The 23236-nt window shown below is 39.9% G+C and overlaps 1 protein-coding gene across 1 annotated transcript in view; it reads right to left on the bottom strand.

Annotated features, from left to right (window-relative positions):
* LOC149789854 (uncharacterized) overlaps positions 1 to 22486 on the bottom strand; it is a 99145-nt gene extending 76659 nt beyond the window's left edge. Inside the window, exon 1 of the mRNA XM_089973139.1 lies at positions 22390 to 22486. Coding sequence (XP_089829265.1) covers positions 22390 to 22486 — 97 coding nt within the window. The remainder of the gene's footprint in view (positions 1 to 22389) is intronic.
* Positions 22487 to 23236: the final 750 nt, after the last annotated feature.

The raw sequence follows: 23236 nt of genomic DNA, 5'->3' as shown, positions 1-23236 counted from the left end.
TAATCTCCCTTTATTCACTTTAAACGTGTGCATCCTGGCCGTACGTATACAAAATAAAAGATTTTCAGGAATAACTTGTTATGATGAGTCCGCCATATTCACGAAAATAAATCACAGGTCTTAAAGAAGATTAATACCTTTCCGTACAGAAATTACATTGTATGAAAATTCCCCATTTTCAAGCAGATTAACATTTTTCTTCCACGTTTACGGGCTCTTTTTCGGGAAATAAGGTAATTCCACACGAAAACTGCACTTTTCTCCTGAAAAGAGACTTTCTCTTAAAAAAAGGTTGTATCAGCGTATTGCATCGACACGATCCAATCGCTTTCCAGAAAAGAAACTGATAATTACAAACGCTGATGAAATTAGCGATGTCGATTAAGCAAAAAATAACAAAAATACAAAAATACTTTGCCAAGAATTTACCAAACACAGTTACCCTAATAAGCGGTTTGAAACTCAGCAGTAATAAACAAATGTCCGTTACATGTCAAACGTGTAGCAATGTGATCATTATTACATTTAGTCCAGTCGTGCGACATCACCTAATTGTCCATGTGAGAGATTGCCGCCAGAGAATGTAAATGAACTATCAGTAAAAAAAAAAAAAAAATATTTAAAAATCGCGACAAATTTTCACAAAGTTATTTTTTCTTCATAAAAACACCGTTCGTATTTAATGACGGGTACTTTATTACCAACAATTATATTCTTTTTCATCATTTTCTTCAGATTTTTCCGTAGCTCTTTGACAAGTAAAATGAACAGTGTCTGCAAGTTTCTTGAGAGAGAGAGAGAGAGAATTTTGAGATGCCCCCTGATTATTGCAAAATACCCTTTCTCAGTGGATCGTTCTCCAGTAACGCTACATTGTATAAATTTTTACACGTCCTCTTAAAAAAGCGTCAACATTTATATCCATAATTAAGATGCGAGAACCATAAACATAAATTCGTAGGTATTATCAACGGCATTTATAAGGGTTTTGAAATTCCAGTTGGATATTACACAGTATTTCATGTGGACATAATTATCCGATTGAGACGCTATTATGCTCATCTCACAGGTTATGGCCCTGTCTCAAGTTAAATCACAACGTTTGACAATAATTCCATAAAACTACATACACTGTGATTAAGAAACTTTATGCTGGAATTGTTCATTCTAGGTAAGCTTTATAAATGAGAAAACTATTGATACAGCAAGTTACAAACAGTCTTGGTATAAATGTAAAGTTTTGCAATATATTGCAGGGTGCATAATACAAAACTTCAACTTAAAAAAGTTAAATTGCAAATTAAAATAATGTCCAAATTTTGGGCAAAAGCCTCTTCCAGACACTTCAAACAGCGAAGGAAATTTACAGCCAAGCGAACACATTCTGTCATTTTGTCATTTTTGTCGTCACCTAAGCGTGGATGTGTAATGTCTAGTCCCATAGCTCAGGAACAAAGGTAATGATAAAAGCTGATTCGATTGAGACTAGGACGTCCTATTACCGCGTCAAGCTACCACCGCGTCCCATGACTCAGAAATTATAGGTAATGATGAATACGACGCCCTATTACCGCGTCGTACCTATTACTGCGGTATTTGACCGTATATTACAACCGCTGTCATCATGCATCACATCTTGTTACTGAAACATATCTTTAAAATCACTGACCGATGTGGTGGCCTAGTGGTTAGAGTGTCCACATCTGATGATGTTGGTCGCGGGTTCGAACCCAGGCCGAATCATAATAAAGACTTGCCAAAAATATGGTACTAACAGCTGCTTCGCTAAGCACTCAGCATTATGAGGTTAGTGTTAACTGGTCGGCCTGGTGTCAGGATAATGTAACTGGGTGAGACATCATGCTACATGTCTGCGACATTATGCCCTAGCGCTAGACATCACTATAAACTACCTCAATGCATACATCGTAGCGATATGACTGAAAAATTGTTTTAAGCTACGTTAAAAATCTAAATCATACATATACATACTGTACATACATACATTATTTCCAGTTATACGTTAACGATAGTACAAGCAAAGATGTGACTCGTCAAACAAATCCCGTATAATCTTCATCCTTTATACATTTTAAACTTGTCCTTTAAAATAAAGTTAAAATGACCCTTCTATTTCAAATATATTTTAGCCCGGCATGAAATCACATTTTGTTACAGGGCCCCAAGTGGCCGAGAGGTCTAAAGCGCTCTCCGTTAGGGATCACTGCCATCTCACCTCTGTCTGCGTGAGTTCGAGTCTAGGATTCGGCCAGTGTGGGTATGTGAGAAAGCTTACCAGTAGCTTCTCGTGGGTCGGTGGTTCTTCCCGGGGTTTTCCCGGGTTCTTCCTCCACCATTAATACTGTCCGCCATGCATAGCCTATCGTGTGCTAAAAAATGGCGTTAAACCCAACAACAACATTTTGTTACGTTTTTTCTCTTGATTCGTGTTAGGTCATATCACCGTAATAAAAGAAGCAAAAAAAATAAAATAAAATAAAAAAATAAGTCTTTGAATCAACAGGTTTCCAGCTGAAGAAGTTTAGGACATAATGGATGATACTTATTCGTCTGCCTGCCATATTTGCTGACCATTCTGCAAATATCACTACATAATTATGTTTCTTATTTCGTTTCTTTGTCAGTCTCGAGTAAAGAGCTACTCTATATATCAGTCAATATTAATCCCCCGATTCAATCAATATAGTAGATGGTAAAACCGATCAACAAAAGGGGAAGCTACGATTTCGTGTAGAGCGACCCGTGAGAAATGAGCACATGTAAACGTCATCTGTTTACAACTATTGAAACATCTACGGCTTTACACTGCGGTAAATACGCGAATACGCTGTCAAACAGATATAGCCACTGTTCCGAATCCCTGCGACAAAGGGTAACTGACCCGATACTTTTCTTATGCATACGAAATCTTTCTTACCTATATGTTTGTAAAACTACGGTGCCCTTTACGTGATATATATTATAAAAGAAGTACTAAATCGAAATAGCGACATATCTTGTTTAATGGAATTATTATTATGTGTGAAACCAGACAATATCGTTACAAAAATAATGTGTCGATAAATTGAATCATTACTTCCTTGTTTCATCATTTTGAACCCATTGCTTCGTTGAATAAATGCGATATTTTTCTATATATAATGCATGCGTTCTGAATAATTTGGTACAGCAGTCAACAGAGTTTCATCCTTTTGAGAAAGAGCAATCTATTGCCTGAGAGATCCAACGCTTATAACTGCTAATCGCACCGAAGTTGATATTTGAGTTTTGTCTATTACCTGTCAGTAAGTTTCCTTTTTGCGGTCTTTTTCGCAGCAGGAATGGAGTTATCTTTTATAGCACAAATATGGCCCGAGCAGAGGGGCTGTACAGACCGAAACTTTTTGCACAATAAACCCCTCCAGGAAACTATTCCTCGATAGAGGGCTTATTTCGACGAAATAAACCCTTCTATTCAGAATACAGGACAAAAAAAAATGTCCCCCGAAAACTCGAAGAGTTTCCAGGGACAAACTCGTTGAGTTTGCACTGACAACTTGGGTTACTTCAATAAATCTGAAACAGTTTCCGTGGCGGGGTCGTTATTGAAAAATCCATGGGTCGGGTCCATCCCCTCTGCTGCTCTGGGAAATGAGTTTCCAAGGAAAAACATTTTTATGTTAGCGGAATTAAATCATTGACAAATAAATAATGGCAAATATTGGAGAAGCACATACGACTAGATTAGCTCGAGAACGTCTCGAAGCAATTCAGAAATTTCTTCCTGTCCGTGATAGTGTCAGACAAAAATTACAACTAAGACAGCAAGCACGGGAAGGCTTTGCAGAGACTACGGAGGAATTATTTAAACCCGTGACCAAAGCTACTGAAAAATCCGCAGCTGTTACCAAAGAGGCTTTAATAGAGCAAAGGAAAATTTTACAGGATATTTCAGCTGGACTTAAACCCCCGCCTCCACCCGATGAAGTTGTTGTGTCAGTACCTGCTGGTAAGCGAGTAACAGGGAGAATTACTGACCCCGCCAAAAGATTTACGCCGGATTATATTGAACTTCTTAAAAATGTACCAGAAGAGAAATTACCTGAGACAATACTGTTAGGATTGATTAGAAGAGATGTGTCTTTAAACCCAGAACACGGTTCTATGACAGATGATAATTTTATCAAATATTCGTATCGTATACGTGAAAATAAAAAACAAATCAGCAGGGACGATACAAAATACGATAGACTTGTAGATGCTATACGTAAACTTGAAATTCCACCATCGCAACCTCAAGAAGAAAAATCACCGTTGCAACACACAGAACGACAACAATATCCTTCACGGCGAAGAGCAATAGATCCTGACCTAACTCCGTTAAGTGAATACGAGGCTGCATCTGAAGGAAGTCCGCGGGGCCAAAAATTCAAACAAACTAGGTCGCCGATAATTAGCTTAACAACATCTTCTGAAAGTTTCCCTCAAGACATTTTATCCCCAAGAATTGTACCATCAACAGGGGAGGGTTTAGGATCCGGTTTTATTGCCTGCCCTAATAATATCATCGATGATGTATCACGGTTGGAAGTTCTCATCGGAGGAAGACGTGCCGGAAACAATTCTCCGGAAATTATAAATGAAGCCGCAGATATCTGTCAGAGACTATTTCAGCGTGGCATCATGGATATCAGCATCTACCGGGGGCTCATTGATGAACTCGCAGACGGTTACCACAGCGACTAATAATTAAATTTGCTAGCAAATTCAGTTAGATAAACAATAATTAAATAAAATGATACTACACGATTCTTTTCGCAGACCAAGAAGTGTCAGAGTAGTAAACTCACGATTACCAGTATACGAGGTTGTTTACGGAGATGGAGTCGGTGATGTTGTTAGGGATTTAGTCACAAGAATCGCTCCGAAAGCTGGACCGTTAGCAAAACAATTCGCGATGAAAGCCGCTGATGTTGTCAAGGATAAAGCCATTGGCACTGTTGGTAGTCTTGCCGGGAAAGCATTTCAATCAATCAAGGATCGACTAGCACAGCTGATACGAAAAAAAAACCCAGTCGAGAGGTTGGTGCCAGTAAAACTACCATCCACTGAAGCTATGCCGACAAATGTTAGTAGCGTAGTAAATAAGGCCGTAAATCAGAAATTAGCTGAGATCGCAACAGCAGGAATTACCTCCAAAGCGTTGCAAGATAGTGTAACTGCTAATTTGATAGCTGGTAGTGGTTTCCGGTGACGATAACATTTTAATTAGATCATCACAAATAATAATAATGTTTGCACGAAAATCCAATGACGCGTTTGATATGTCCAAACCAGTACTTAAAGATGATTCTGTACGTGATTTTCAATATTATTCTTATGAAGCACGTGATCCTAACCAACGCGGAAGAATTGAACTACAGGTCCAGGATACAAGTAGATACTTCTTGCCCGCTGAGGCCTTCATCGAAGTTGAAGGTAGGCTTTTAAAGAATGATAACACTAACTACGGAATCGACGACCGAGTTGGATTTGTTAACAACGGCATCATGGCGTTATTTAAATCCGCTATTTACATGATAGATGGAAAAGAAATTGAAACAATTCATGATAACGTCTACGTTGCCACAACAATTCTCGGGTTGGCGAGATACTCAGATGATTACACCAGATCAGCCGGACCATCAATGATGTTTGCAAAGGATATAACCGACAGCCCCGAGAACAGGAATGTAACAATGAATAATGCCGGTGACGCAGTTGCATCGATGAACGAAAATTTTAATTTGGGTTTTGCAACACGTAGATCGATGTTAAGTGGAGATGAAGAGTTCTCAGGTGTGATTCCATTGTCTCACATCTTTGGATTCTGCAGAGATGTCCACAAGGTCATATTCGGTGCCAAACACACAGTTGTACTTGTGCGAAAACCTGATGATAATGACGCTATCTGGCGAGATGCTGCTGTTGCCCCTGGTCAGGTAATACTAACTAAACTGTGGTTGTGGATGCCAGTGTTGTCTCCGTCAATCACCGAAGAACAACGACTGTTGTCTTTCATGGACACGGGCGGTAAATCACTGCTATCCTGGAAAACAACAACCACAGACGTTATTCAGGGTGATAATGGTGGGTTGTTTACATGGCATATATCATCGCAACAAGGAGTATCAGCACCACGACATATTTTCATTGCATTTCAATACCGTGCTAGAACAGATAGCCAGGAAAGAAATCCAATGGTATTTGATACACTTGGAGTTTCTGAAGTTTCGTTGAGAATAAATGGGCATCAGGAGCCATCTGAGGATATATTAATAGATTTCGAACATCATCGTGTCGCACGCGCGTATCATCGTCTGATGTCATTTATGGGGCGCGACCTTAATGTAGACACTGGCCTGCAAATATCACAGCGAGACTTTATGAGTTTATATCCGATTTATTACTTTTCGCTGGAACATCTTGATCTGGTTAAGCAATCTGTTGTCGACCTACATTTCCGAGCTCGTGTAGGTGTTCCTGCTGGTGGTTACAGAGCGATTGCTGTCATACTCTCCGATAAAGCAATGCTGCTTGAAGGTGTTGGCGGACGAATGAGGGTCATCGACGCTCCAATCGAGAATATGTAACGCAATTAAAATCAAACTTAGGATATAATGTCATACAGTCATGTTAATGTCACCTTGACTTCCGGTCAAACGAAGAAATTGCAATCAAAGAACGCAAGCACGTGCGGGACATCAATAACACTAAAACGAGATCAGATTACTGGTGGTCCAAACAAATTGTCGTTGACTAATACTCAGCTTAAACATTTTAATAAGGCACTAACAGCAAAAACCGGTGTCCGACTTGATTTCTCTGCTGCAGCTATCAAGGACATGACTAAAACCGGTGGAATATTTCCTCTTCTCGCAGCAATACCGGCGTTGATTGCCGCGGCAGCACCAGCCGTAGCAAAAGCCTCAGCACTCGGTGCAGTTGGAACTGCAGCTGGAATGGCACTAAAAAAGGCAACGGGAAAAGGATACAAGAAAAAAAAGGGACGCGGTCTAAGACTACCAGGAACTCCACCATCATGGTATCCAAAAAAATTCTAACGCCGTTGAGCAATTTTGATTTACTCGATGCTGTTAAAAAATTGCGTGTAAAACATTTCAGAGGCGTATTTATGCGAGATCAATTACCGCAACGACCGAATAATCCAGAAACTGGCATTATCAATCTCGACAACAAAGATGGTCCGGGAACTCACTGGGTTGCTTACGCGATCGATCCACGTGGAATTATCTATTTTGATTCGTACGGTTTAGCACCGCCAGTTGAGTTTCTCAAGTATGTCAGCAGATTTTCTAATGTTCCAGTGTGGCAGTCGACGTTACCAACACAAACATTAATTGATCCGCCCATTTGTGGGAGGGAGGTTTTAAATGTTCTTGATGCAATCTCAAGAAATCCAGCAACTCCTCCTCATAAAGTAGTGTATGAATATACCGCATCGAGAAATGCTAGCATTTGAAAAACAGCAATAAGAATAATGGTGGATATTTACGGAAGACCTTTCACACGAGGAGGTAAACCAAGCACAGATGCTGATCTCTCAAAATATGCGACCAAAGATGAAGTCGATAATCTTTTGAATATAGCTGGAGTTGACCCAGATGAAGTTGCTATTTTCCAAGACAGGCAAGGAAAACTAAGAACGAGCAACATTAAGTGGAATGATATAATTCGCAGAGTTCTTGGAGCTACCAAGGATAACTTCGTTGCATTTAGTGATGGCGGCCGGATCAAGGACTCGAATATATCAATCGCAAGCATCAAAGACAGTATTGATAAAGGTGTTGATAAATGTGTGAAAAAAGCCGGTGACACGATGACAGGCGAACTCAGCATGAGCGGCAACAAAATAACCGCGTTAGCGAATCCCGAATCCGACCAGGATGCGTCAAACAAACAATACGTGGACATCGTCAACGGTAAACTAAATACGCTGCGTGCAGAGCATGATGTTCACGTGGGCGCGTTTACAAGATTTCGAAGAAACTTCGTAAAAACTGATGAGGTCGTGGATAAGTTCTTTGGGACTCCTCCAGTCGTCGATGTAAAACTCGCTGATGTAAAGACCGACATTAACACGATCAAACAAACACAGCAGGATATCGTATCGGGTATTCCTGATATCGTTAACAAAACCAGTTTGATTAAAGTTCCCACTGGAGTTACTCCGGGGCATATCACCAACATCGTATTCACGGTATCATCGGGATTCGCAACATGGTCACGACAAAATAACACTATCAAATATACAGCAACAGCCACCGGTGTTTACAGGTTGTCTGTGTTTTCAGCCGCTAAATTTGAAATCTTCACAACATATCCTTGGAGACATTCCACCGATAAGTATTCCGGGGTTTGCACTGTAATACTAAACAGCGGAACCGAGGAAACATTTATGCTTGAAGCCGAGGACGATAGTTTAACAGCAACATCTTACTGGTTTTGTTTGGAATTCGTCGCTGCAACGCCTCAATTGGTTACCGCGTAATTGAATAATGTCAACGACGCCAGATGCTCAACAATATCGATACAATCAAGTCCGTGAGTGGCAATCTGAGTTAAAAACTGTCATCGAAGTAACTAGTCAAAAAGTAAAAAAATACAAGCGCCGCATAACAGTGCTGGATATTATGGTTTATTCAGTATCTGCCGTTGTTGCATCTGCCGGAGCAATACTATCAGCGGTCACTCCGGTAACTGCAGCAGTCGCCGCCACGATCTGTGTTTCCGCGGCCACAACAACAGCTGGAGTTTTCGGCATCATAGCAAAAAAAATATCATCATGTGCTAACACAAAATTACACGATTACACGACAAAATTAAATACAGCCACGACCGCATATCAGAAATTATCATCGCTGATATCATCATCGTTAGACGTGCAAAGTAGCGACGCTACGATATCAGATTCTGAATTCAAACTAATGTCAGATGCGTACAATGACTATTTGAAAACTAAACAAATAAATAATGTCAATAGAACTGCTTCAACAAATAGTCACAAACACAACACCGGTAAGGACCACAATGATCTCAGTGTCCTCGACGACACCAGAATTCGGTATTAATTTTCGAACTCCAATTCCAGTGAGTGAAATCGCGTTAGCAAAGCTCAGTGTGTATCACAGCTGGCCCAATGTTAGGTCGGCATCATTTGGTGGTCTGCAGCCAAATAATTCATTCGTGTTCGGGAAAAGCAAAGCCGACTCCGGCGAACAGGGTGAACTTGACTGGAATACAATTACACTTCCCACTGGGAGTTATCAGATCGAAGAAATCAATAATGAGATACAACGCCAAATAAAACGAATCACCGGCAAGGAAGCCAAAATATCTATAACAGCTCATGAACCAACGCTGTCTGCGGTCATTGAAATCTCAACGCCAGGATACGCCGTGGATATTTATAACAGCTCAATCCGAACATTATTAGGATGGCCAAAGGCCCCCGAGGTTAAACCTCGTCCACCAAAACCTGAAAAATCGGATTTTATGACCTATAAAGAAGCACTACACGACCTCGAGTACAATTATTATTTACTCCTTGCAGATCAATTACTAGCAAGAAAAAGTACTTTAATGCCCGATACTTGGAGTATAGAAGCTCCACGTGTTAAGGGGGGGCAGGAGCTCCGTGTTTACCGTCTAGATGATATAGAATCTGAATTATTTATTCCGATCAATCTAGTACATAAACAACAGCTACAACTCCTGCGAGTATATTTCCAAGGTTATATTTCTGATTTAACAAGTCCGCGTGATAATATTATCACAACCATAGAAAAACTAAACAAACTCGCATCGGCCATGGAAACTATAAATCTAAGAATAATTCAGGCTTTACTGGATCTTAAAGACTATATCGATGATAATTATAGACAGATAGCCAGAGCAGATTTTGCAATTAAATATGGTATTCAAGTGAATGATATTTCAGATTTTAAATTTCCTGGATATAACGTGCCCGAGCTGAGAAAATCAGTCTCTGATCTCATCGATCAATCTTTCGAAGATATTCTTGCCGCGTACGAACGAATAAAACCACAACCTGTTATTCTCAAGCACGACAACAGTACAGCATCCGATGGCAGACACATCTCACCCGGGATCGTAAATATCACAGATGTTATTGCGGTCAATCTTGTATGTGACGTCATCGATGGCAGTTACAGCGCATCAGATACTACGACGGCACAACAGGGGTTTATCCTGTATACGTTCACACCAAGAGACCCCCCTGGTTTTCTGATTGTGCAAGAACCAATCAATCCGGTCTATCTACGGTGTCATAACCCGTGGTTGTCAACGATAAATTTCAAACTCACCGACCAGAGGGGGAATTTGTTGGACCTGCGTGACGAGACTGTTAGTATAAACTTACTGGTGAAGTCCTAAGTCAAGGGATCCATAATATTTATAATAGTTTTTTTTTCTGCACTGATCCATTTTCGTCATTTTATCGTGCAAATACCCTATCAAAACCAGCATAAGTTATCGTTGAAAGTGCTAGCACGCATTTAAAAAAAAACGGTTGTGTATAATGTATCAACCCGAGTACATTCATGCACGAGTTCATATTCATGATAAGCAAATTCTTTACGAGGCAATAAAAACCGCATTTCAAATACAGACATTCCCAGAACAGTATTTCCCCGTTAAAATAGTTATTGACGTGTATGGTGACGAAGACTTCTTGTTAACTCCGTCACAATTAACAGAGCTACAGCAAAATCATATGATCATAGTTTGGTGTCAACGAGAACAGATTATGAACTATTCTCATTCCTGTATTGATGTTGAAACGCTTAAGCAAATCCTGAAAATCTGAAAGCGCCCTTCACTTGAGAAACTCTTTGAGTTTCCAAGGGCAAAAAAAATAATACACTTTTTTTTTTACCCGTGGAAATGTGCTTTACACTCCAAGCGGGGGGGGGGCGCTAGCGTTCTCAGGTTCTACTTTCACTTTGTGCTGTGAGTCACACGCTATGCGGTTTATACTTCCTTGTCGGCCTCGTAGTCAGAAACACTAGTATTTTTGTCAGAAATGCAAGGCATTTCCGTGTCTAGATTCTTTATATAACCTTTTAACCGTCTCACCCTGGTGCTAATTAATTTTCGAGTCTCATACTCTTGTGACAATCCAAGACGAATCTTCTCAACTGCACGGCACAGTGGAATAAATTCAGATACCTGATTTTCAGTTATCCCGGCAAGTGATCTGTAAACACGATCTTGCAAACCCTTAATGAACCTATAACGAGCAGGGAGATTGTTCTTCCCCAAGCGTGATAGCTCATTCAAGGATTCAAAATCTGACATAATTGTTTCAGTGTCTAGTAAAATATTAAAACCTCGCTGTTGTAATTCTTTAATTTCAACAAGTATGGTATTTATATTTTCGTGATTCATATTATTATATATTTTTATATTTTTAATAGAAACACTTTGCATGAGAAACGCTAGCTTTCCAAAACAAAACGAGACAGTCGGAAACATTTATCCCCTGCAAGGGCCTAGATCGTCAAATAACGTTCTAGAACCCCACGAGGACTGCTTCCGACATGACAATACAACATGTAACACGAAACACTTTATCCCCTGCAAGAGCCTCTAGATCGTCAAATAACGTTCTATAGGCTCAAGAGGACGTGTTTAGTGAATTGACAAGGACAAACATATAACACGTAACTTATCCTAAGGACGGACCCCTCTGACTGCCAAGTGACTCAGAGGCACATTTATTTACAAGACGAGACAGCCCTGGCTTCTAGGATCGAGTTCTCTAGCAGGCCCGGCAAACATTTATTTGACAACACAAACAACTTTTACCTCTGATTCGAGTATCACAGCAAGCAAAGGTACAATGAACATGTAATCTTATCCTAAGAGACGGTACAGAACAGACAACCTTTACCTCTGATTCGAGTATCACAGCAAGCAAAGGTACAATGAACATGTAATCTTATCCTAAGAGACGGTACAGAACAGACAACCTTTAACCTCTGATTCGAGTATGACAGCAAGTAAAGGCACAATGAACATGTAATCTTATCCTAACTTATCCTAAGACCTTATCCTATGACGACACAAACATACACAGGTGGGTCATTTTCTACGGTCAGCAGCAGAGCAAAACCATCCATTGAATCGACCATTGGATGGTGCACAAAAGACACCCGCCATTGGCGGATTAAATTTATGGTTTTGCTTGCGCGTGCTGACTTTCGATCGACCCAAAGGTCTTAGGGAGCGATTTCGTATATAACCCAACTGTTACTTGCGAGTTGGAAATTCGCTCTAGCAGTGGGCGGGACTTGTTTAAAATATTTTAATTGTATGTTTTCTTAAGCGCGGTCATATAACAAGCACAGAAGAGCAAAACAGTCGGATATATTCAGTAAAACGAGGATATTGTTTGTAAAAAAATATATATTCTACGGTAAATAAATGATTACATGTTATGAACTCGATAAAATATTTTATCAAGGTGGCTTTCTTAGGGGGAGCAAATCCTCTGACCAGCAACGACAACTCTGCAAAGCGTTACACACTCTCGGAGGAGTTATCGTCGTTTGTGTCAACGATAAGAGTTATATAACAGAATGAAATCTTCTGTTTGAGCTTCTTTGAAAATGCTGTTTTGTAGATCCCATCTGCGACATGCTGTACAGAAGGTGGACAAATACCGAAATACCTACCGGCTGCGCTCATTGATTGAAATATTATTTCTTCACGAGTCTCAACATTCACAGATTTCACTGCTCTTCTTATAGCTGTTTTACATTTCACTCTTCCTCGTATGGTATTCTTGCTCTGAGTGATCGCTTGAAGGTTTTCAATACTGTTATCAAGTCTGTTCCCGTTAATATGATCAATGACAAGGCCTTTAGGGATCTCTCCGTTAAAAACCTCATAGACGAAACGATGACATAAATACCTCCCTTTCCTAACAGTAAATCTTAAATAACCAGCATTATCAACTGTACCAACTTGTTTCCTCAGCCTGTAGTTTCTCACTATGCCATCTCGGTTTGCCTCATAATTTGGAATAGTTGGATGTCGGACGAATTCTTGATTCATTATACTATAAGCAAATCATTGTCTAATTCATAATTTGTCTGAAAACTTATTTATGTAATCACGCTCGCATTTGAGAGCGTTATCACAGTCTGGATTTTTTTTATCATAATACCGTTTTAGTTCTCGATAGCGTTTTCCACCACACGCTGAACATAATTGCGTTTTTCCTCGTACTCCAATGCCGCATCTGATACACGGTATCGGTCCTAGACTCCCACCGCGGACCTGTTGAGCATGTTGTCCACAGTATTCGCCTCTGCAGGGTTTGCTACACGGCGCTGATGAATTTAGTTTGATCCACTTGCATTGGTTCATCATATAATATATTTGTCTATTTAAATATTTGTCTTAATTATAATAATGGGTTTTGAAAGATTATCCAGAATAAAACCCATATCAGGTTCTAGATTCGATCTTGACCGGTTAACCGCTGATAACGACGAAGAGAGTTAGCAGAGGTAATTGGTGTTATCAAGAATGCCAAAGAAGAGTTTCGTCGTGATGGTGCCGCACACACGTGGTCTTCGTATAAAATTATCCTCGGAAACGCGAGCGTTTCTCGGGAAATGCAAAGCATTTCTCGTGACCGTATCATTGATGCTACCATGAACGATACAATCGCGCGTAACATAATTGGGTATCTCGACGATAGAAGATATTTCGTACAGATAAAATTTATTGTTGGAGTCGGCGAGGGAACGTGGATTATCAGAGACAAACTAGACCCTGTTCTTGATGCCAGAGGCGTTCGTGGAAAAACCGTTCTGTTAAGTAAAGACTCAAAACCGGGAGTACTTGTTGGGATTGATATACCATATTATGCCAGAGCGTATCCTGTGACCGCAGTTGTTTATGGAATTTATCCGATGAAGAAACCACGCGTTGATAAACTCAAACCGATGAAGGTGTCGGTGTTGAATTGTGTAGCTGAGCGAGTAATGGAACATTTTAAAAATGCAATGCGAGGAAACGGCCTAACACCGCTAAGACAAACTAAAATAACAGCGTGGGCGACACAAGTAGCGGATAAAGGAGCGTCAATAAATGATGTTGCTGAGCTAGAGCGATTACTAAAATTTCCTATAACGGTTTCATCGTTAACCGGTGAGGTATTGTATGAGTGTAAATACAATTCCCGTGGAACACCAATAACTATTATCGATCATAACAGTCACGCCTGGACTGACTCGGTTAGGATATTTCCGCAAGACCGTGTTGTGAAGTATTATCCGGAATTGCAAAGCAATTCTGGGAGCATGTTTGATTTTATTTATCAGATAAGTAAAACCGATCCAGTGTCTGTGTGGTTATTCAGAAGTAGCGAAGATGGAGAATATGATCAGTTTGTGAGACCCAACGGGGAAATATACAGAACAATGGCGTTACAGCAGGAAATGAAAAAACTCGCAGAAAAATATCATGCTGGCAACACTGATACGTTACTGACACACTGTTTTACTGTCCCGGGTGTTGTCGCGCATGTAGCCCGGGAACGAAATTCATGGAGACCAACTCCGAAAAGTTTTCTTGCTGATATCCAGCAGAGCTGTGTCGAATACGGACACGGCGGTTTGTGGAATACTCAGTATGATCACCGCGGTATGATATCCGTGGACATGACGGCGTGTTATCCAGGAAGTTTCCTTGGGCGTGGAGAATGCAGCGAATATTTTAAACGGTTTGGCCACGCTGGCAATACCATGACAAGAGTAGCTGTCAACGGTGTTTTACCCGATTTTGACTTGACCGGATTTGCTTGTGTGTCGTCGTTTAAATTCGCTAAGGATTTACATCCTGTGTGTTATGTTTGGTTTGGCAGACATTTCGTTGAGAAGCGATGGGCACCGATAGTGTTATTGCGATACATGCTTGACAGTCGAATACTGTTGTCGCTGACGGTCAGCGAAGCGATTATATGTTATTGTCGTCAAACCGAAGTTTGGTTGCCAACTCCAACGCCGGTTACGTTAGAAGAAGTCATCGAAGATTGGTCACGAGAATATCCAGAAACTTCTATCGACGCTATCATCAAGAAAGCTCCTGAAGTACTTAAAAGCAAACTCAGAAATGATGAAAGCACAGCAAAAGATCTAGGACGAAGAATAATAGGGAAATTCACTCAAGGTGGAGCGTATGATCATAAACAACATCACAGTCGATTAATCATGGACAAGACTGAATTGGATCTTATTGTCGCTGATGCAGCCACGAACAACATGTTCTGTAACCGCAAAGATGTGTTTCTGTCAAACGGGGAAAAACTAGGGACTGTTTTTAGTTATATTGACGGAGAATCATCTCAGTACATACATTTGAGATCTTCGATGCTGGCTTATGTATCCATAAATTTGTTGTCGATGATCAATAGATTCCCTGTTGCCGCAGTGAGAGTTGCAACGGATTCATTTTATATTGATAAAAAACACTCAGCGCTGTTGGATAATGTTATATCGGATGATCCATCGTGGGGCTCGTGGAGAATAAAGAATGAAATGTTACACGGATATTGTAAATCGGCTGATGTTGAAATCGAGGATGAGTATCGCAGCGCAGAAATATCTTCGATGGTTTCGTCGGGGGCAACTTCGTTGTTGCCGCCGGTGCACGATCCTGTTACAAGACACAAAACAGTTTATCTGAACGGTCCTGGTGGTTCTGGTAAAACAACTCGAGCGATTGAATTATTTAGAAACTCTGACATGATTGTGCTAACACCCACACACAGACTTGCCAGGGAGATGAGACAACGGGATGTTAACGCGTGCACGTATCACAGTTTTTTCAAATACAGCGGCGGCACGTGGACACCTGAACGAATGGGAACGAAATATATTCCCGAGAAAATCATCTGGGATGAGATAGACACTGTGCCGTTGGATACATTAAAACAGTTTCTGGATTGGCTGCTAAAGAAAAATACCGCAGTGGTGATGTGCGGCGATCATGGTCAACCACCCCCATTTACAGGTGAATCTCCACACGAGTGGCTGAAAACTTTTGTAGATTATTATGAGGAAATAACTAACGATGTTAGAGCACTCGATGAAACGCTGAAAGAGTTTAAGGCACTGATCAGGCTACAAACCAATAAAGTCCAGTGTGAGATAATGCGTGAAATAATTCCAGAGACTTCGCTGAGCGACTTTTGGGAAACGTGGAAACCAGGTGATTTAATTGTGGCAAGTAGAAAGATAGTCAGGGACACACTTCAGCAGCGGTTATTTCAGTTACATCAGAAGAAATTTCCCATGTTGCCAGTGCCGTTGTGTTATAGACCAGCTGATACGCGATTGCAGAATATTGATGTTGATATTCCAGGGCGCCTGACTGCGTCGGGTCCGGAGAAACAGAATTTAGTATTAAATGATATTGTCACAGTTGATGTTGATGCTGTTGAACAGGCACTGAAAATGAGCAAATCCCCGTGGACGCTAGGATACGCTATGACCATCCACAGTTCGCAGGGACTAACTATTTCAGATACAACAGTTTGGATTGTTGATGATCGCATCGAGTGGTCAAATTTAGTTTATTTAGCCGTGTCAAGAGTAAGAAGGATAGGTCAGTTACGAAGAATTGTATTAGATGATGTTGTCAACGACAGCTCAATCGCTGATGACACAATAAGAAAGAAATTAGCCGGTTACAAACAGAGCGACCAAAAAAATGGTAGAGAGTTTGATCCCAAACAAAGTTTGGATGTTGAATTTGTAATACAATTACAACAACAGCAGAATAATCACTGTGCGAGTTGTAATTGTTTATTGCTGTGGCAGTATTCGAAAAACGACCCAAGGCAATTCACCGTAGATAGAATAGATAGCAGTCGCGGTCATACACGTGAAAATGTGATGTTGACCTGTCTTGAGTGTAACCGACGCAGAGGTGTTGCTGCAGTTATTTAAATGATTGAATCACTTCAGTGCGGATCACTTTAGTGATCGGGGTGGTAATTGTGTATCCTCGGGAATCACCTGAAGTTGCTCGCGTTTAAATCCGCGTTGAGGAGCAGTCGAATCTAATCTGTAGATTGCGTTTCTCCCAGTTGATCTGGTTATGCTGGATATCTTATGTGTAGTAACACTCCATGTGGGATCGGTTGCTCTTTTTTTTCCTCCTTCTAGTTCGCCTGGTTCGTATAAATATCTAACGGTGACATTACCCAGCAGTGGGGACGCTAGCGTCCCTGGCTGCGTTGAAACATTTTGTTGCTGTTGTCCGCGTTCACTGAGGCGGGGTATATATTTTTTTGTGATTGCATTTACAGGTCTCATGTTTGTTGTTCTGGTAATTTCATTATTCAGTGCGGCTATCACGTTTGGCAGTCTTGCAACCCATTCACGAGATCTCGTATCGTAAATGAATTCCCTCGCGTACTGGTATCCGAATAATCTCTCAGCGAGTGTTCTATTAAATCGCTCAACAATTGCCTGATCCCGATGAATTTCAGTATGTCCTCGTCGTATGGTAACGTTATGCTGCTTTGTCAGTGATGACACCGCGCCCTGAAATTCCTTGCCAGGATCAACTTGTAATAATCGTGGCCAGTTTAGAGGTCCTCGTTGATAAATTCGTTTAAACGCAGAGGCGACTTCGGACGCTGTTTTAGTCGCTAACGGTTCTGCTTCTTTGTATCTACTGGCAACATCAACTACTGTTAGCGCGTATTTGTATATTTTTCTACGGACAGTATCATGAGGCAGGAATAGTATGTCAGCCTGATGAACTTCATTGGGCACACTAACATCAAAATGTGCAAAGTTGATTTGTCGAGGTGGTGGTAAGTAGATTTGCCATATTGCTTGTTTTGATAGCCAATTTTTGGCAACCTCGCGTGTTACTGATGCCGCGTTGGCGAGTTTATTAATTGCTGAGTTACCTCTCCAGTATCCGATTGGGGAATAATAAATCGCTTGCATTTTTATTTAATTATCCAGCGCCTAATACTAATTTAGATTTCATCGCTGATCTTACTAACCAATTAGCGAGTGACTCCTTAAATGATTTATTTTTTATGGCGCTTAGTGCATGAATTAATTTCACATCCGCGATATGCCTGTCTTGTAGATCTTTACTTCGATAAGCAACATCATGTATGTGACACGCTGCGTCGATAGCGTTTATCGGATACTCTCCCGGTTTTGGTTTAGATTGTTCATCAAGTCTGATATCTAGTCGGGTCCCTGGACCGCAGTAATTGTATCCTGGGAGATGTTTTTCTCCGGGATACTTTGCCCAGGGAGTTCCGGGGAGCTTTCCAAGTTTGGCTGCAATGTCACCTCCGCTAAATTCTCGCTTTTTTTTTGAAATCTAAATTTTTTTGTGCCACATCGCGTACACTTACCAGAAAGTGCTTGTCTGTTATTTTTTGTTGTAATGGTTGTTAGATCATTCGTAGGGGTTCGTGCCTTACACTTCACACAATATAGATCCATAATTATTATTCTTTATATACAAATGGAAATTACAGATTTTTCTGCGACAAAAAAGAAAGAGCCAGTTAAGCATAATTCAGTGCTACCAAACTCTATCCGCGCGATTATAATTGGGCCATCCGGTTCAGGTAAAACACAGCTGTTGCTGAACTTGATAATGAAGTGGATGAAATGGGATAAACTGTATTTGATAGCTCCATCTGTAGATGATCAACGATGCTATAACGTTATAAAAGATTTTAATGAGAGTGCAAGCGCGCTGAGTAAAGACGGTGAGGATGTTGTTGAATTTATCACTGATATCGAAGAAGCCCCCAGCGTCGAGGATCTTGATGAATCAATTAACAACCTAGTAGTGTATGATGATGTTATGTTGGACAAGCAAAAAAATCCCGCAAGAATATTTTCCCGGGGACGTCACAAAAACACTGATGTGATTTATGTTACTCAGCGTTATACACAAATTCCTAAAGTAATCAGGGATAATTGTAATCTTCTTGCGATATTCAATGGAGTTGATACACATACACTGAGAAATATTCATCAAACCTGGTGTGGTGGCGATATGGATTTAAATAAATTTAAAAATTTCTTCAGTCATGCTCAAAGAAAACCTCACGGATTTGTGACAATAAATTTACACGATCCCAGAACAAGATACCGTATTGGACTTGATACACTATTTGCAACATAAAAATGTTTTTCCTTGGAAACTCATTTCCCAGAGCAGCAGAGGGGATGGACCCGACCCATGGATTTTTCAATAACGACCCCGCCACGGAAACTGTTTCAGATTTATTGAAGTAACCCAAGTTGTCAGTGCAAACTCAACGAGTTTGTCCCTGGAAACTCTTCGAGTTTTCGGGGGACATTTTTTTTTGTCCTGTATTCTGAATAGAAGGGTTTATTTCGTCGAAATAAGCCCTCTATCGAGGAATAGTTTCCTGGAGGGGTTTATTGTGCAAAAAGTTTCGGTCTGTACAGCCCCTCTGCTGCTGCCCGAAAAAATACAATTTATTTCCAAACAATGACCACGTGAGTTTGATTCTTTCAAGATAACGAAGGCTATAAGCCGGGATAGATAGATACATAGATATATCACATATATTAAAATTAACTTGACTTTTAAAGTGTCGGTGTGAAGCAATTTGATATACCAATACTGTTGGTATGACTACGCATATACTTATTGTTTCCACGTTGATTATCTCTCTTGATAAGTCATGAATTTTCATTTATGAAATAATTTATAAAATAATAAAACAGAATGGAAAAGTAATTAATATTTACCGATTTAAAAATGAACTTGATCAGAATTTCCTCATATTTACCGATTTAGAAATGAATTTGATCGGAATTTCCTCTGATTTCCCCCTATTATTTATGGGAGAGAAAAAAACTTGGAGATTATGGAGAGTGAGAGGAAATGCATTTTGAAGGGATGAAAATCTTCAAACTGACCTTACACAAGTAACCTAGATGAACCTGGGTCGTTATTATCTTAGGCGTACACTTTCCATGAGATTTATCAACAATGTTACTAAGTTACAATAACGTCTCGAGATGAGATAATCTAACTGAAATTTTTTGGGTTGGTGGCATACGCATACATATACTTTATTTTATGCAGAGCCATGAATTGCTAATTTTTCTAAATGAAATATTTGTGATATTTCACTGAATATATATATATATATATATATATATATATATATATATATATATATATACCGCGTCGATCATATTTTAAGCTTGAAGTGTGTGTGTGTGTGTGTGTGTGTGTGTGTGTGTCATTTGGATTTTTAATGTAGCTTTAACAATTCTTCAGTCATATCGCAAGAATGTCTGCAGTGTGACAGTTTATAGTGATGTCTAGCACTGGGGCATCATGTCGCAGACAAGTAGCACGATGTCCCACCCAGTCACATTATCCTGACACCAGGTTGACCAGTCGTAACAATACTCTCTTAATGCTGAGCGCCTAGCAAGGCAGTTGCAAGTACCATTTTTTATAAGTCTTTGGTATAACTCGACCGGGGCTCGAACCCGCAACCTCCTGCATCCGAGGCAGAAACTCTAACCACTAGGCCACCTGAGCGGTCCTTGAATAATGCAGCAGTAAGCATTGACGAACAACAACCAGAAGAACCAAATTCAAAATAAAATTAATATGCATACATTTTTTCTTCATTTTTTGTATTGTGTTGTTTTGCCTTGCATTAGGAAGGAGAATTAGATTTCTACTGATATTTCCTGTATAAATATGCAGAAAACATAGTAGAATTTAACCTGTAAACCGCTGAGTTTGTTGCCATGGATACAGTACGATATATGCTATCAGTCTGTGATACATATTTTTAACTAATACATTTTAGCATACACAAGACGGAAACTTGTTGAAGTGAGTGAGTAACGGATATATTTTATCTGGTGGGTGAAAATCCAGAGTTTTTCTTCTACTCGACGAAATATATCCTGTATTCACTCATTTCAGGCAAACACAATCTCTTAAATCAGTCTATCGCTCTGTGACACACATACTACTGTACTCTGCTCTCTCTCTCTCTCTCTCTCTCTCTCTCTCTGGTGGTAAAAATACATATTCCACCAATAAAGAAACCGAGATGGACAAGGAACCAATCTTACAGTCAGTTCCCAACCACCCCACCACCCTTGGTTGTCTCACGCAGATTCGTTTACATTCAATAGTTCTCCCTTTCTCTCGCTCGATCGAGAACAGTTGCAAAACACAGAAACAAAAATCCATAAAATGGAACGTAGCAGATTTTTGCCCGTGGCATGCTACGATGTATGTGGACCTTTGATGATGAAACTGACCAACAAACAGACCAGCAGAGAGAGAGAGAGGGGGGGGGTGGTAAGGAGGATAAAAACAGTCTGAATGTGATTAGCAACAGTAAGTAAAGCAAGCCTCGTTTCCATTCATTGATCAATGTATACACCACTTTGTACATCAAAGATAACAGCATACATACATGCATACAAACATACATACGTACATACATACATACATACATACATACATACATACATACATACATACATAGACAAACAGACAGACAGACAGACATAGATAGATTGTGTGTGTACGCCTTGTTACTGATATACCACGAGATGTATAAATTTTCCTTTAAAGGACTCACGGTCCTAATTCAGTTTCCATAGTAAACCTATGCAAACACCATGATATTAAAAATTCAATAACTAAAAGAATTTGAGTGCTCATGATCAAACCTATATTTATCAGTATAGATGAAACCTGGATGTCAGCTTCTGTATTAAGGAACGGATATGATTCGGCATTTTTTGGACCTGCATGTGTTTGAAACATATGCTTTCAATTCCGCACCAAAGAGTCAGGTGCTAATTTTAATAATGAGTGTTCCAAAATCAAGACTGTTAAATGACTGAAATTCCATCAATAAAACAATGTCTCTAAATTTTCTCACTTACAACTAGGATAAGCTCTCAAAAGATTCTTTTCCCTCAAACATAACTTGCATTATTAACCAATCCTGGTCAGCCAAACCCAATATTTTCACTCATTTCCAGACTGGTTCCCACTTTTCCATACCATTAGTACAGTGTGTCCTATAGGGAAACGAGGCTTATCCTACATCAATAGCTCTTTTTACCGTTTCCGTTGGTCGGTTTCATTGAACTTTTACCGCCATTCATAGGACGAGACATAGTCCAATGACTCAGTCTAAAAAATAGCGTGTTAGGTGGCCCAGAGAGAGAAAGAGAGAGGGAGAGAGAGACGGGGAGGGGGGGGGGAAGGGATAATTACTAAAGGGCATTTCTGTTCTTGGTAATCCATATGTTACTCTGTAGGTGGATTTGTCTGCTGCCTGACCAACCATCACAGAGATAGTGGGGAGGGGCATCTTTCGGATATTTTGATATTTAAAAATTAATATTGTTTTACAACCTAATTATAGGTTTAAGAAAGAAAGAAAAAAAAAAACAGCAACAAAGACAAGCATTAAATAGATTACAGTGTGTGTGCCTCATAAACAAGAAAATTACCTTATAATTTCGACAGATTATTGCGAATTTGTATCACTGATATTATGAAAACTAGATAAATCCCATGGAAAGTGTACACATGCCGTTATAACGATCCAGGTTATAGTAGGCTACTTGATGTAAGTTTCAGTTTCAAAGGGTTTCATGAAGAGGTTGGGGGGGGGGGGGGGTAGCGGGAATTCATAATATTTGTATCGTTATTTCCTTACTTCGCTAGTGATTAATCAGTGGAAATTCTTGACTGATCTATAGAATTGATGACATATATTCGAAACAATGTTCATAAATGCCAGGGGCGGATCACAATTTAATAAATCAATAACTTACACACACGTGTGTGTGTGTGTGTGTGTGTGTGTGTGATATGTTCGAACAACAGGAGTCTGACGTCCTGATGATAAAACGTCAGACTCTGTGGTCCAACCGACATCGAACTGCTGGAGGTCAAGGTGTTAAATGCATTTATTAGACCTGGCAATGTGAGGCGCCATTTTACTTTTTTTCTTCTTTATTTTATGATATTATATTTATCTTGTGATATCATTTTATTTTATTATATCAATTAACTGAATTTGTAGTTAATATTTGACGAATATAAAATCTTAATT

This window comes from Sinohyriopsis cumingii, chromosome 10 (genome assembly GCF_028554795.1).
Source record: "Sinohyriopsis cumingii isolate HCF-2022 chromosome 10, ASM2855479v2, whole genome shotgun sequence".
Taxonomy (NCBI): domain Eukaryota; kingdom Metazoa; phylum Mollusca; class Bivalvia; order Unionida; family Unionidae; genus Sinohyriopsis; species Sinohyriopsis cumingii.
The sequence above is the reverse complement of the archived record's forward strand: the minus strand, read 5'-3'. Positions and strand labels throughout refer to the sequence as shown.